The following is a 13,009-nucleotide window of genomic DNA, read 5'->3' on the forward strand; positions in this document are numbered from 1 at the left end:
CCGAACAACAACAGGAATTGTAGCACTATGCCCTCTTCCTATCCTGCTAATCTAGTAAAGTAACCGAGTTATTGACAAAACTCGAACAACATCCATCCGACTAGTGTTGTTTAAAGTGAGACTTGCAAAAAATACATGATATATATTTCTGTGCTATGTACGACAGCCTTTTTGCACTTACATACTCACCCATCTCAGGGATGTGTTTGGCGAGGGCATCTTGAAGGCTCCCTTGGGTCTGGTGGCCAATCACAAGTGTGTGGTCACTCCGTGCCCTTACAATGCAACAAACCCAAACTGGGAAATAAACATACTCACCTAACTACCTCACCTAACTACCTCACCTAACTACCTCACCTAACTACCTCACCTAACTACCTCACCTAACTACCTCACCTGCTTCCCACGTTTCTTTCCTCGAACTTACAACCATTGCGACTCATGGCGCAGCCACTGGCGAGACTGCTGTCGGTACTGCGATGCCGCCGCTCTTAAAGGCCGGTCAAGTCCTTGAAGGACGTAGATCGATCTACACCATTGTCAAGGAGCTTCACAGGGCCGTAGACGAAGCTGCTGTTTACCTAGCCAGGTACGGAGTTGTCCAATCCCTCCCTCCCTCCCGCCCCCCTTCACGCGCAGTCCTGTTACCCGTAACATCCACAAGAAACCATGGTTGATTGTGCCCTGCGAGGACTTTTAGGGATGAAAACAAAAAGGAGTGCATTGTCAAGAGCATCCGTGGCCAGGTGCCTCCTCGAGGCTCTACTTGTCCTCCACAAGGATGGCATGGTGCACACAGGTACGCCGCAACGCTTCTCGTCTTGGCTGTGCAATCTGTTCACATCTCACCGTCATCGTTTCTAGATGTGAAATTGGACAACGTGTTTGTCAAGTACGGCCAGAGCGACGACGAGCGCTTCTCAGAAATCCAACTGGGTGACTGTGGGGGTGTTGTCTCGCAAGAGTCGCGTTTGTTTCGCCAAGGAGGGCCACCTGATTGGAGTTGCTTTCACGCGGAGCCCGGAAGCCATGCTCCAGCTTCCCTGGGGCACATTGACAGATGTCTGGTCGTTTGGAAATGCAGTAAGTGTCTTCGAATACCGCCGCCCGTCTTTGTGTCCTCCAAGTAACCTCGTGGTCTAGATTCTCAGCCTCGTCCACGGAGGGGGCTACCACCACTTCGATCCTGGCTGGGAAGGAATCAAACCAGATGACCAGGATTATGAGCTGACTGTTCTGAAGCGGATGTATCACTCTGTCGGCCCGTTTCCACCGTCGATTGCCGATATAGTTGATGCCGACACCTTTGAGGTTGTTCACTTTCTCAATCGGCAAGGACCTCCACAGAGACCACTTCAACGGTGGGCAACAGAGCAACTTCCTCAGGCTGACAGCCAGTTCATGAGGCGAATATTGAAGTTGGACCCTCGGGACAGGCCGACAGTGGAGCAAATTTTGCAGGATGAATGGTTCGCAGAGGAATCCGACGATACTCGGGAAGCTGTGTGGTATCCCAAATGAAAGATGTAGAAAGCCGAAGCAGCAGATCGACTGTATCAAACAAGTAAGTGAGACTCCCAGAAAGCTCGTCCTGTAAGTGTGAATGCCATGGGCCACATGGTCCAGACCGCTTATATTGGGCTTGACCGAAAACGAAGTCGTTTTGTTTCTTGGTTCCACCTTACGTTACCCATTCTTAATGGCGGGTTAAAGACACCCGAGGGCGGTGGCTTCCGTCGACGATTTTTTGGGTTGAGTTGAGGCTCTCTCATTGAGGCGGGAGCGGAAGAACGGGAGACATATGGACTCTTTCACAACCCGACGGGTTACTAAACACCGAGGTCGAGACTAAGCAGACGACAACTTGCCTCCCCCGGGGTCCCCCGCCTTCCCCTCCCCGCCTTTCGTCTCCGCCTTGATCCCCCCGCCATTGCTGGGGATCACGAAGACTTTCCCCAGAATGGATCGCGAGAAGAGCCAGTCTTTGGTCGAAGTGGCGGTCTACCATCTCGCAGCAGTGAGTTCTCGCGAGCTTTCAAGTCACTTGACTCGGCGCAACCCAACCCCACCCCCCTCACAGCCCCTCGCACCAAATATCAACCGAACAAGCCGCGGGCTCCCGCGGGCTCGTCCCAAGTCTGAGCCAATTCCAGCATGGATCGGCAGCCCGCCCCCGCAAGCCAGTAGGCGGACCATTGACATTCGTCCGCCGTCGCCTACGAAGAAGGAAGGTGCCTGGTCTGCCGGTGCTGTAATGCGACGGGCCAAGCCGCTAGGAGGCACGTGGGTGGCCCCAAAGAGGCTCGGGGACAAGGGCCTAAGAGGAATAAACTCATGGAGTCATGGATCCCCTGGGGGCCCTGGGAGGGGCACTCCCACCTCGGTACGCAGGCGTCTCAAACACTGGACGATGGGTAGATCCGAGAAGAAGAAGAAGAAGGGAAGGGGAACCCATGCCGCATACACATGAGATGCGGCACTGTTCAGCGCCCTTGCAATTCCGAACCTGATTTTGGTGGTCTCAGGTAGAGTTGAGCTGGCAACCTCCGCCCCTTCCCCTCCCCCCCCCCCCCCCCCCCCCCCCCCCGGCACCATTGACCTAGGTCACACTGTCAATATATTGACCAACCATTTGAGTTGTCGTGCAGGTGTGCCGACTGGCGGAACAATATGTTTGGTTATCTTGGCACGTAGTGAATAACACCAACTTGGCGTTTCGGCCGAGCGGAGTGGAACCTTCGTCTGAACTGTTCTGACAGCTCATTACCGGCGAGCCGCAACTTGTCCGAAGTCTGCAGTCTGGACCCTTTTCCCCTTTTTATAAAGGAACAGGGCGGCCCTCGGCCTCTCGTGTCGTGGGATGGAATATCTCGATAGATCAGCCTCTTTTGCCTTGTCTCTCTCTTGCCTCAGCCTTTCGGTCTCTGCGCTGTAACTTCACCTTTCTTGCGTCTACAGCCTCGGTCTTTTCGGACATCTTTTAGCAACCACCTAATAACTACACGATGAAGTTCTCCTCTCTTTTCGCCTCCCTGGCGCTGGGCGCCCTCCAGGTCACCGCCGCACCCGCCGAGCTCGCCGCCCGCGCCCCGACGCTCTACCTGTGCGGCGACAGCACCATGGCCCGGAGCAGCGACCCCCTGATGGACGGCTGGGGCCAGTACGTGGCCAAGTACCTCAACATCGCCGTCGTGAACCGGGCCATCGGCGGCCGGTCGTCGCGGTCCTTCTGGAACGAGGGCCGCTTCCAGAACGTCGCCAACGAGGTCAAGGCCGGCGACATCGTCGTCATCGAGTTCGGCCACAACGACGTCGGCTCGCCCCGCTCCAACGACAACGGGCGCTCCGTCTGCCCCGGCGAGGGCACCGAGACCTGCGTGTCGGACAAGACGGGCGAGACCGTCTACACCTACATCTTTTACGTCATCCAGGCCGCCAAGCTCATGACGGCCAAGGGCGCCACCGTCATCCTCAGCTCCCAAACCCCCAAGAACCAGTGGGCCACCGGCACCTGGGTCGGCACCCCGTCCCGCTTCGTGCCCATGCAGAAGAAGGCCGCCGCCACCCTCAACGACCCGGCCGTCACCTTTGTCGACCACCACCAGGCCGTCAGCAACATGTACCTCAAGCTCGGCGCCTCGGCCGTCGGCGCCCTGTACGTCAAGGACAACACCCACACCAGCGCCGCCGGCGCCGACCTCAGCTCCCAGGCCTTCGTCCAGGCCATCTCCCAGAAGATGAACGGCACGACCAGCCTCGCCGCCCACGTCAAGACACCCGTCAAGATTGTCTACTAGTTGGCGGCGGAGCAGAGCGTTGCGCTCGAGAAGGAGAGACGCCACGAAGCCGAGTCTCGTTGGTAGGCGCGGTTTCGAATTCATTGTATATCTTGGAAATTAGCCACAGTGCTTTGTACATACGCAAAATGCAAATGCCCATCTAAACTTCTCGTTTTGAAGGATTCAACGTTACGTGATTGTTGTTTCCGAGATTGCAAGTGTTTGCAAATAACCGAGTCACTGCAAATTGTTTTGGACCTTGTTACAGAAGCAAATAGGTCGCCTGTGCGGAGTTGGTTGTTGATGTCCTTCCTTGTGGTTACGACTCGAGCTGTACAACGAAACGCCAACTTCAACAAAACAACATATTGCCATGATTTCTTGGAGACTTGCTACCGCTCCATAAATCATAGACTCCCTTGCCCATACAGATTTGTCTGAAAGGTGCGCAGAAACTCCGAATGAACCCAACATGTTCGTCTGATCTGCCTAAATACACGGGATCAGAGCCAGAGAAAATCAATCGTGGGTTGGATGACAAACTCATAGACTTGGAACGAAGACGGAAAAAAAAAAAACCACCCCCATTTGTCGGTTATGGGTCGGTGAAGCCGCCCCAAAGCATCGGGCTGGAATGACGAACAGTTCTGACAGCCCCTGTCATCTCCCTCAACACTGATGGCGTTCGTTGTGTTTTGCTCCCCGAAACGGAGCGAACTTGACAAAGACGAGCAAGCGGTATATGATCCACGTTGCGAGGATCCAGGTTCCCATGAACATCAACTCCCAGGCCAGCAGGTGGCTAATGGGGATCGGCCGGTCCAGGTAGAGGAGCAAGAGGAGCGCTACGTCGGAGCCGGCCACCGTCGCGAAGCCGATGGCGGCGCTGATGCCGATCAGGATCGTGTTCGAGACCGCGACTCGAGCCCCGGTGGTTCTTGTATCGTTTGTGATGATGTCGAAAGAGCGACTATTGATGGGGTGCTGGCGTGCGTCGCCGCTGCTGCTGCAGGGGAATGCCTCGGTAGCCATCTTGATTCTGGTCGTGCAGCTGGTCATTGTGATGATGGGGTGAGTGAGACGTGGCTTCTCTTCGACGGGATAGAATGCTTTGGGCCGGTGTTTGTTGCAACTCGTCTGAGACATATCTGCTCTCATCCTCAGTGGCTAATTGAATGGAAGTGAGTCAGTGACACGTGAGCACGACTTACGATGTTAAGCAGGACGCGGTTTTTTTTTTTTTGTCTCTTGAACACACGCTTTTTGCTTTCCAATGTTCAACTTTCCGCATTGACGATCGAGAATTCCTCTGGCAGATTGGGAAGCAAGTTTCGAGCGTTCGATATGCCCTCTCGCTCGCCCAACGGCGATACCTGGCTGGTACCACCGAGAGAGTTTGGTCATCCAGCCGCCGAAAGACAGCGGTCCATGGGCACATGGACTCCTTAGATCCAGTGGTTCAATGACACGTCCCCTTGAACTTTTCATCCTTCCTACGTGCACCTTTATGAACGGGGTGAACCCAAAGGGTACCATGTGGCATCTGCCGCGGCTGTGTTCTACATTCTGAGTTCTCAAAGAGGTACGAACCGAGGTTTGTAAGAAGAGGAGAGTAGTCAGTGCCGCTAGGTTCTTCTTCATATTCGTGGTTGAGCTGTTGACAGCTGAATCCGCGTCGTAACCATTTACAACCCCCCCCCCCCGAAACAACACCGATAATTGCATTGCCACTTCAACACCCCTAAAATCAGCTCACAATGAGGTTGCGGCCTTCCACAGCCGAGCCCTCCATAATTACATTCGCAAGCGCCGGTGGTCCACGAAAGGAGCGTGGAAACTACGCCATCCTCTTGACATCCTCCTGACACCTCCCACCTCCATGTCAACCATTGGCTTCTTCGCCCAAGAGATTTTGATGAATGCCAGACCGGAAATTACGAAGTGGGTGTGTTGGAATAGGCCAGCTGCCCGTACGGCTCCCACGGACTAGATCAGCGCGGTACCGCGGGCTCCCGGGCATACGAGGGTAAAAAGGTGGGACCAGCAACATCCGCATGAATCGGATCCCTACCGGATCGGCCGTCCCAGCGACGTCTAAGCCCCGCCCGACTGCCCACCGCCTCCTTCTATAAGGGCAGCTCTCGCCTGTCAGCCCGTTAGACAGCAGAAGCAGTAGACTAAATTGATGTCTCATCTCGCCGAGAGGCATCTTCGTATACGCTCATCACCCGTGACAGCAACAAGAGGAATACGGGTTTTTGTTTTATTTTAAAAAGGCTATGATGAGACAAGGAAAACGTCTCTGTCCACGAATGTGTGCCTTGAGGATATTTGAGATGTATGAGCCTTAGACGTTTAGTCAAGAAGCAAAGTGATGATGTCGGTTCCACACCAATTGGGACGGCAAGGGATTACCGAGCATCTCAACGCGTTGCCTGCCGTAAATATGCATCAATTCGAAAACCAGAAACACCACGCGCATTCCATAGAAAGTACGGTATCATCACCTGGCACTTGAGTTTTGACTTCAGTAATGTCTGTGTCCCAAGAGGTTAGCAGCATGTCGAGCGAGGCTGATTAGCATTCGAGTCGACCCTGGCCTGGAATCTTAACACGGAGGGCATGGCTTGCTATGGCTGACACCTTGATTCTAAGTCGGTCTTCGATACACCGCGATGTAAAGTTTCTGGTGATACCTGGTTGTGTTGGCCTTGTGGCATCTATCATGCTGATGATCCTTTGCAAAGGTAGCAGGGTTTTCGTTCTCTATCACGCCGACCCTGATATCAGCGAAGTTGAAGTTGACCGTGGTTTGAGTCTTACCGGCTGCTTCTCAGCTCGGGGGCACATCGGATTCGCTCCTTTCAGCCCGAGCATTACGTCCATCGGCCCATTGGTTTTCTAAGCGCCACGCTCTGGCAACAGAAGGTCTCGTTGGGGTTGTACCCCCTCTCATTATACTCCACATGGCCACGAAGGTAGATCTCAAGTGAGCAGTTAGGATTGCCAGTTCCATGTGCGCTGCTACGTCCGGGTGACGTGGTCGCTTTTGCAGAAGTGTCTGCCACCGAAAAAGAATGCCAGAAAGTCGACACCGCGTCGATTTGACAGCACTGGGAGAGGTTCAGTTTGGTCCTACCACCTGGGCTGTCATGCTGGTTCAATTCGCCCTCTCCATATTTTCCAAATACGTTTTCTCCTACAAAATGCATGAGGGTGATTACCGGCCTGGAACGGGCGCTTCTTATAAGCACCCTCCTTGACGCCGGCGCCATCTCGGGCTGGGGCCTTTCTGAATACTTCACGGATCGTTTCTTACGCTTCAGGGTTATGTGCATTACCTCGCTGGTATGTCTGATGTTTGTCTTCGCCCTCTGGCTGATAACAAATGCGGGAGAAGCTACTACAACAGCCTTTGCTTTTCTGTATGGCTTTTGTCTAGACGCCGCCATCATCTTGACACCCGTGTGTGTGGGGGGGGGGTGGATGTATGTGAGACGGAGGATCATGGGAAAAGGAGCGGTACGCGCTCTTTGTGTTCAGCTTTACCGCACTTCTCAGTGTGCCTTTCGTCGGTGCCATTCTACAACGGTCCGGTGGCGCTTATCATGGGCTCATTTTGCTCATTAAAGGGCCGTACGTCTAAACGCTCTGCGTATTGAGGTTGCCGGAGAGGTAGCCGGTGGCTGAAGTCTCAAACATTCTCTTTTCAAGTTTCGATAGAACTGCAAGCGTTCTAGAGAGCAGTATCCAGAGTGTTTGCGGAGTGGCGTTTGAAACCAATATTCTCACGATGGTTAGATCGAGCAATTATGTTTCCTCTGCCACTGTGAATATTTATACCTTGGGAAGTCGCAGTAAGACCTGAAGATAAAGGATGGCTCACAATCTCTTCAACTTCAAGTACTCATGTGAATGTGAATGGATTTAATGGAATAGAACTCAACAGCCTTTTGTCCAGACCGAGAAATGCCTGGTACGCCGGGTCGGCAATCCATTAGCAGATCAGCAGTTAAGACTCCAACATGCAGCTAACAGAGTTCATGTCTCGAGGCCTTTATGGTTACATGCTTGCCGACCATGAAAAACGGTCTCGTAGGATACGAGGCTCGGTACTGCTCTGGCTAGAAAATCGGAAGGGTATTTAATACACCCCCAATCCCCCAATGCTCCTCGCCATCTTGTCATTTATCGCATCATATTCTTCATCTTTGACGCATCCAAGCCCTTCCGAAATTCCACCCTCAGTTGCCAAACCACAGCAACCATGCGCTTTACGGCCCTCACATCACTTCTTGTCGTAGCCCTCATGGCGGCTACGGGCAATGCAGGCAAGCCCGCTCAGGTCCCCCATGGATGCTGGGATAAGTGCACAAAGGAGTGCCTGGCTTGGATTGTTCCCTTTGTTTTCACTTTCCCCAAGTTCATCGACTGCCGTAAGTATCAAGCGCCCTTCCTTCTCTTTACCCCCCCCCCCCCCCCCCCCCCCCCCAGACACACTAGGCTCTCAGAAGCCCGCCCATACTGATGATACACTCTTCCAGGGAAAGAATGCGTCATCAAGATGTACCACGCCGAGTGTCGCGAGATGCTGAAGAACCTGAACCTCGGCGGTGATAAGAAGCCAGAGAAGAAGATCGCCGCCTTCTAATACGTCGTCCGAGGCTTTCGATATGTCGCCAAAACAATCTGAACGAATTGAACGGCGAGGCTTGCTGGTTGGCTGGCGTGGCTTTGGGATGGAAAAGTCATGGATAAGTGGGTGTTCAGGGGGATAGACGGCAGTCGTGGAGCAGGGTCTATTCCTTGCTTGTGGGGACATTTTGAGAAGGTTTGAAGGTTTTTGTCATCTAGAACATTGAAGCTTCCGAACAACCTTGACAATCTACTTTCGGGCACTCACCCAGTCACATGGCCTGTTGAGAACTGTTAAGAAGAATGCTTGAGTATGCATAGAAATAGGGATGCTGACTGTCGAATATGATGCCATGAAGGAAAAGAAAGACCTTCCTACCACCTGTGAAATAGGTAACACTTCATAGCCTCAAAGCACCTCAAATTTCTGTCCCGTTGTCAAAAACTCTGTAGATTGGTCTTCAGATAAACAACGAACTCCGATCGTGAAGGACTTGCAATTGTTTGTACTATAATGTTTGCTCTGTCTACGTGCATCTATACAGCATTCACAGGGTCCGTGACACTTTCACTGCAGCCAAAAGTGAAGCGCGATGTCTAGATATGTTCAAGAAGCTGAGAATTATGTACAACACCCAATCCTTTCGTTCAACCATTCATGCCGGTGCCGGGAACAATGCGACTTGTTCCAACTGACCTAGAAATCATGCCAAGATCTCAAGATTGCCAACGTATGTCTTTTCAGCAGTTTCCAGAAGCAGTAAACTGAGCTTTTTCTTTGGTCCCAATGTTGTTCACGGTGACCTGCTTGCCATTGGAACATGTAACCCGGACGGTCACGGTGTCCACGTTGAAACCATCACCACTGCTCCTCTGCCAGTAGTTGTAGTCCTGGCGGACAGTGGGCTGCCAGCTCTTGCCTCCGTCGGTACTGACCTCGAACTTGGTGACCGGGTAGTTGTGGTTCATGACTTGCATGGAGAACCTAGGAAATTGTGTCAACGAGATCATGTAGACCGTTTTGCCCAAACAGAGTGTCATGAATAGCCGCACTTACCACCATTTTGAGGTTCCCTCCTTGTTGCGGACGACCAGGGGAGAGGTGATGCCGCACGGAACTTGTTCCCACTGGACGTTGATTAGACCCTTGTCCGGGTTGTCAAGTGCGGCAAACGCGTTGGGGAACAGATCGAGCTGGCCGGCCCCACACCCCTCGGGGCACTTGTCGACAACCTGGACGCATTGATTAGTGGTTTCTCAAAGCCTAACATGTGTGGGCGTGCTCACCATAACCTTGATGGTGTTTCCCTTAGGTCCCTTGACGTTGAGGCATGTGCCACAGTTACCGTTGTAGTTGGTGTACGATAGAGCAGTGCCCAATACACCAGATGGTAAAGTGTAACCTGTCAAGGCGCAGTTGCCTCCGTTCAGGTTGCCTCCGTACCAAGAGGCGATGGCACTGGTGGCAGCAATTGTGCCCTGGGCCATAACGGCAAGGGCCGTCCCGATGGAGAGAAATCCATGCATTTTGAAGAAAGGGTCTTGTGAGATGAACGGCGACAGAATGAATAGGTATCAAGTGTGGTTAATCCATAGGGCGACAAATCAACTATTTATGTCGAGGGCGGACAGCCATAGGGTGGACATCAAAGTCACATAGATTCCCGAATCAAGAAGGTCGCAGAGAATGAGCTGACGGATGGCGTAGATTCAGGCAAAGGGCGGCAAAAGAAAACATACTCAAATCTAATCTCTCAGCTCTACTCACCAAGCTCCTTGGGATCCATTTTCCCAACCCTAGCGTCTTTTACCATCTCAATCAGAAACCCGCCACTCAGCATGGGCAAGCCCCTTGCCCACTCCCTCGAAGCCAGCTAGCTGTAAGAGCCCATGTGGAATTTGTGCCCCGTCATTCGTCAAGTCGATCTCAGGCGGCGGAGCGCGCGGAGGCACGACAAGGGAACTTGGGCCAGAGAGGTTTTCTGTGGGCTGTTTTCTGGGCAAGACTAACCCGCGGCCCGTTGTCGTCGGCTTCGGCTTCCTGCTTTGATGCCACCCTAATTTACCAGTGACATCCTGTTAAGGTTGTCAGGCCCGCGTCAAACGGATGATTGCAGCAATGGAGTTTGTCCCCTTGGTGGAAACATCTGCTGATTGGTACCATTAAGGTTTCACGGTTTCACTAAATCGTCCAATCTAACCTGAATTGACGAGAACTGGCCGTGAGTCTAGACCGGTGTGGATATTGGACACGAGTCGTGGTGCTGTAGACGATGCCGCATTCAGGCCGCACAGCCTTTTGGCGAGCAGAATTCCACTTCTATTACCACGTGGTCGGCTTGAGTTACAGGAATACGATGTGGCACGAGATCCCCCGTAAGGCTGGAAGAAATCCCATGTCTTCAGACACCTCGCCTTTCTCCCCATTGCCATGCCGTTTTCCCGTAATTCATCTGCACCTCGCTGAGTCGCTAACTGACCTGTCAAGTCTCTCATCGGCTTGGCCGGAGGTCCGGAGCTCATGTCGGCTGGAACGAAGTCCGCGGCCACATTTCTTTGCGAACCCTTTAGAAGAGCTCAACACTAGCACTGCTCCTTGTCTTGAGGTGCTGGTAGCATGTTGGAAGTAAGTCACTAACAAGTGAAAAAAACCCGCCATGCGAAGATCTGACAGATGCGACTAATTATTGTGTTGTTTGACATTACTGCATGCTTGCTTTCACGACCTTGAACTGGACGAGTGACACACTGTCTTTATTCTTTGAGATCGAGGTGCAACGGGAAAACTAACTCTTCATAGCACTGGGCCCCGGGAAATTACCAGCACGTAGGGTACAGGAAAACCATGGAGGCAGAACCCCCTACCTCTCTCCTGAACATCACAAATACCGGCACGATGTCTCAGCACTCATTTTCTACTGACACGGGAACATTTCGACAATCATTTGACTGCTGAATTGTTCGAGGACGCTTTAGCCAGAACCCCACAAGTCCCTAGATACCCCGTCCTCTCGACTCCCGCGACCCGTAGTCTAACGATATCCCCACGAGGTACTCTTCAACGGCGGCCCAACCAAGCCATTGCACCAAGATCCAAAACTGCCTGTTATGACTGTTAATCACTGGATGACGGTACAAGTGTTGGAAATCCACGAAAGCTTATGTCTTAGCTGTAAGCATCCGTACGATCCCCTCACTGAAACTGGCCACAAGTAGAGGGTGTCCACTATGGCACACTGCTTCCATCTGATTCTCTTCACATATATGGGCCCCATCGATCGCGCAAGTGCAAAAGCCCATCCGCGTCAGGCTCGACTCTGACGTAGCGAATAAAGACCATTTCAGGGTTGCTCTTGAAGTCAAAAGCGTCCATGTGGATAATTTCTAAGTCGAAGTTAGCCCAAGTATACGGCGGAGACGATTTTGTAACGGAATGAAGGCTTTCCTGCAGTCGGAGGCGTCCCGGGGCTCATGGCAAGTTTGGACGACGGACGATACACGAGTGGGTAACGCAAAAGGCTGGTGAGCGTGACCTTGTTGCGCGACGAAAATCCGGGACCAGGGGGCGCTTCTCTCGATTTGAAAGTAACTCGATATCGGATGCTGGCGGAATAGCTGAATGGTTGTCATTGCTCGTCTTCAAATCCAGGCGAGTGGATCTAAACACCGACATATTTGTGGTAGGCAAGTTGAAGTGTCTGTCTACACACTCAATAGCGTTTCGAAACCTAGAAGTTTCATGAGTGTGGAGAAGACTTCAGGATAATTGAATTTACGTGAACGAAAGGAAGAGAAGACGACCTGGGGTAGTAGGTGGGTGTAGCCAACTTACATCTCAGTCGCAACTCGCACTTTTGCTGGTAAGCTTATGATCAACATAGCAAACACCTGCCTAACTAGGTCAGGCTACTCAAACACCAAGTTTAAGTCAACGAATGACCGGTATCAGTGAGTGTCACAGATGCATGCTGTGGTAACAACGATAGGCCGCCAAAGTTACCTGCATGTGTCGCTACTAAATTTGATGCATCAAAATGAGATCGTTTAATTAGCAACGATTTGAAGGCTGCTGAGAGGAAGTTACAACTTGGTTACGGTTCACAGTATACTGCAGTGACCTGGTGCTGTGAGGGTTTGTTGGCTAACTGCAGCCTCCGAAAATGAAGACTTGACCCCCTTTAAAAGTATTTCACATCATGATACGGCGCGGAATACACTCAATGTAACTTGCCAACACCTTGAGCTCCGTTAAAATGGCCCCTATGGCCAAACTCCATCAGTGGGGATTTGAGTTGCCTTCTGCATAGACTGAACTTATTTGAATCACTCCGATTCGGGCATCGAAAGAGCATCAATACATGGGCTGTTACCGCGCAATCACTCTTGGCTAAACTCCATGACAACTTGTACTTAAACCAAGACTGCAATTTTCGATCAGTCAAGCTGCCTGGTAGCAGCCACTGGCGGTGATTGGTCCACATATATGTCCAGATCTTCAAGAAAGGGTGGTTACAGATCTTTTCTGGAGTGGTCTTCTGCATTTCGATGATGGGAAGCCCCATATGTGCTTGGATATCAAGCTTCTACAAGATTAA

The 13,009-nt window shown here is 52.1% G+C and overlaps 4 protein-coding genes across 4 annotated transcripts; 2 read left to right on the forward strand and 2 right to left on the reverse strand.

The window, feature by feature from the left end:
* Nucleotides 1–3,005: 3,005 nt before the first annotated feature.
* On the forward strand, nt 3,006–3,797 carry CH63R_01323 (GDSL-like Lipase/Acylhydrolase; the record flags this gene model as incomplete). Its single annotated transcript, XM_018296298.1, has 1 exon — nt 3,006–3,797. One exon carries the CDS (start codon nt 3,006–3,008, stop codon nt 3,795–3,797), a length of 792 nt encoding a protein of 263 aa, XP_018164660.1.
* Nucleotides 3,798–4,448: 651 nt separating this feature from the next.
* On the reverse strand, nt 4,449–4,838 carry CH63R_01324 (uncharacterized protein; the record flags this gene model as incomplete). The annotated part of the gene is made up of 1 exon (XM_018296299.1): nt 4,449–4,838. One exon carries the CDS (start codon nt 4,836–4,838, stop codon nt 4,449–4,451), a length of 390 nt encoding a protein of 129 aa, XP_018164661.1.
* Nucleotides 4,839–8,046: 3,208 nt separating this feature from the next.
* Nucleotides 8,047–8,430, forward strand: CH63R_01325 (uncharacterized protein; the record flags this gene model as incomplete). Its single annotated transcript, XM_018296300.1, has 2 exons — nt 8,047–8,215; nt 8,324–8,430. 2 exons carry the CDS (start codon nt 8,047–8,049, stop codon nt 8,428–8,430), a joined length of 276 nt encoding a protein of 91 aa, XP_018164662.1.
* A 725-nt stretch (nt 8,431–9,155) lies between these two features.
* CH63R_01326 (Rare lipoprotein A) lies at nt 9,156–9,941 on the reverse strand (the record flags this gene model as incomplete). The annotated part of the gene is made up of 3 exons (XM_018296301.1): nt 9,156–9,399; nt 9,472–9,647; nt 9,702–9,941. 3 exons carry the CDS (start codon nt 9,939–9,941, stop codon nt 9,156–9,158), a joined length of 660 nt encoding a protein of 219 aa, XP_018164663.1.
* Nucleotides 9,942–13,009: the final 3,068 nt, after the last annotated feature.

Source organism: Colletotrichum higginsianum, chromosome 1 (genome assembly GCF_001672515.1).
Source record: "Colletotrichum higginsianum IMI 349063 chromosome 1, whole genome shotgun sequence".
In the NCBI taxonomy this organism is placed as follows: Eukaryota; Fungi; Ascomycota; class Sordariomycetes; order Glomerellales; family Glomerellaceae; genus Colletotrichum; species Colletotrichum higginsianum.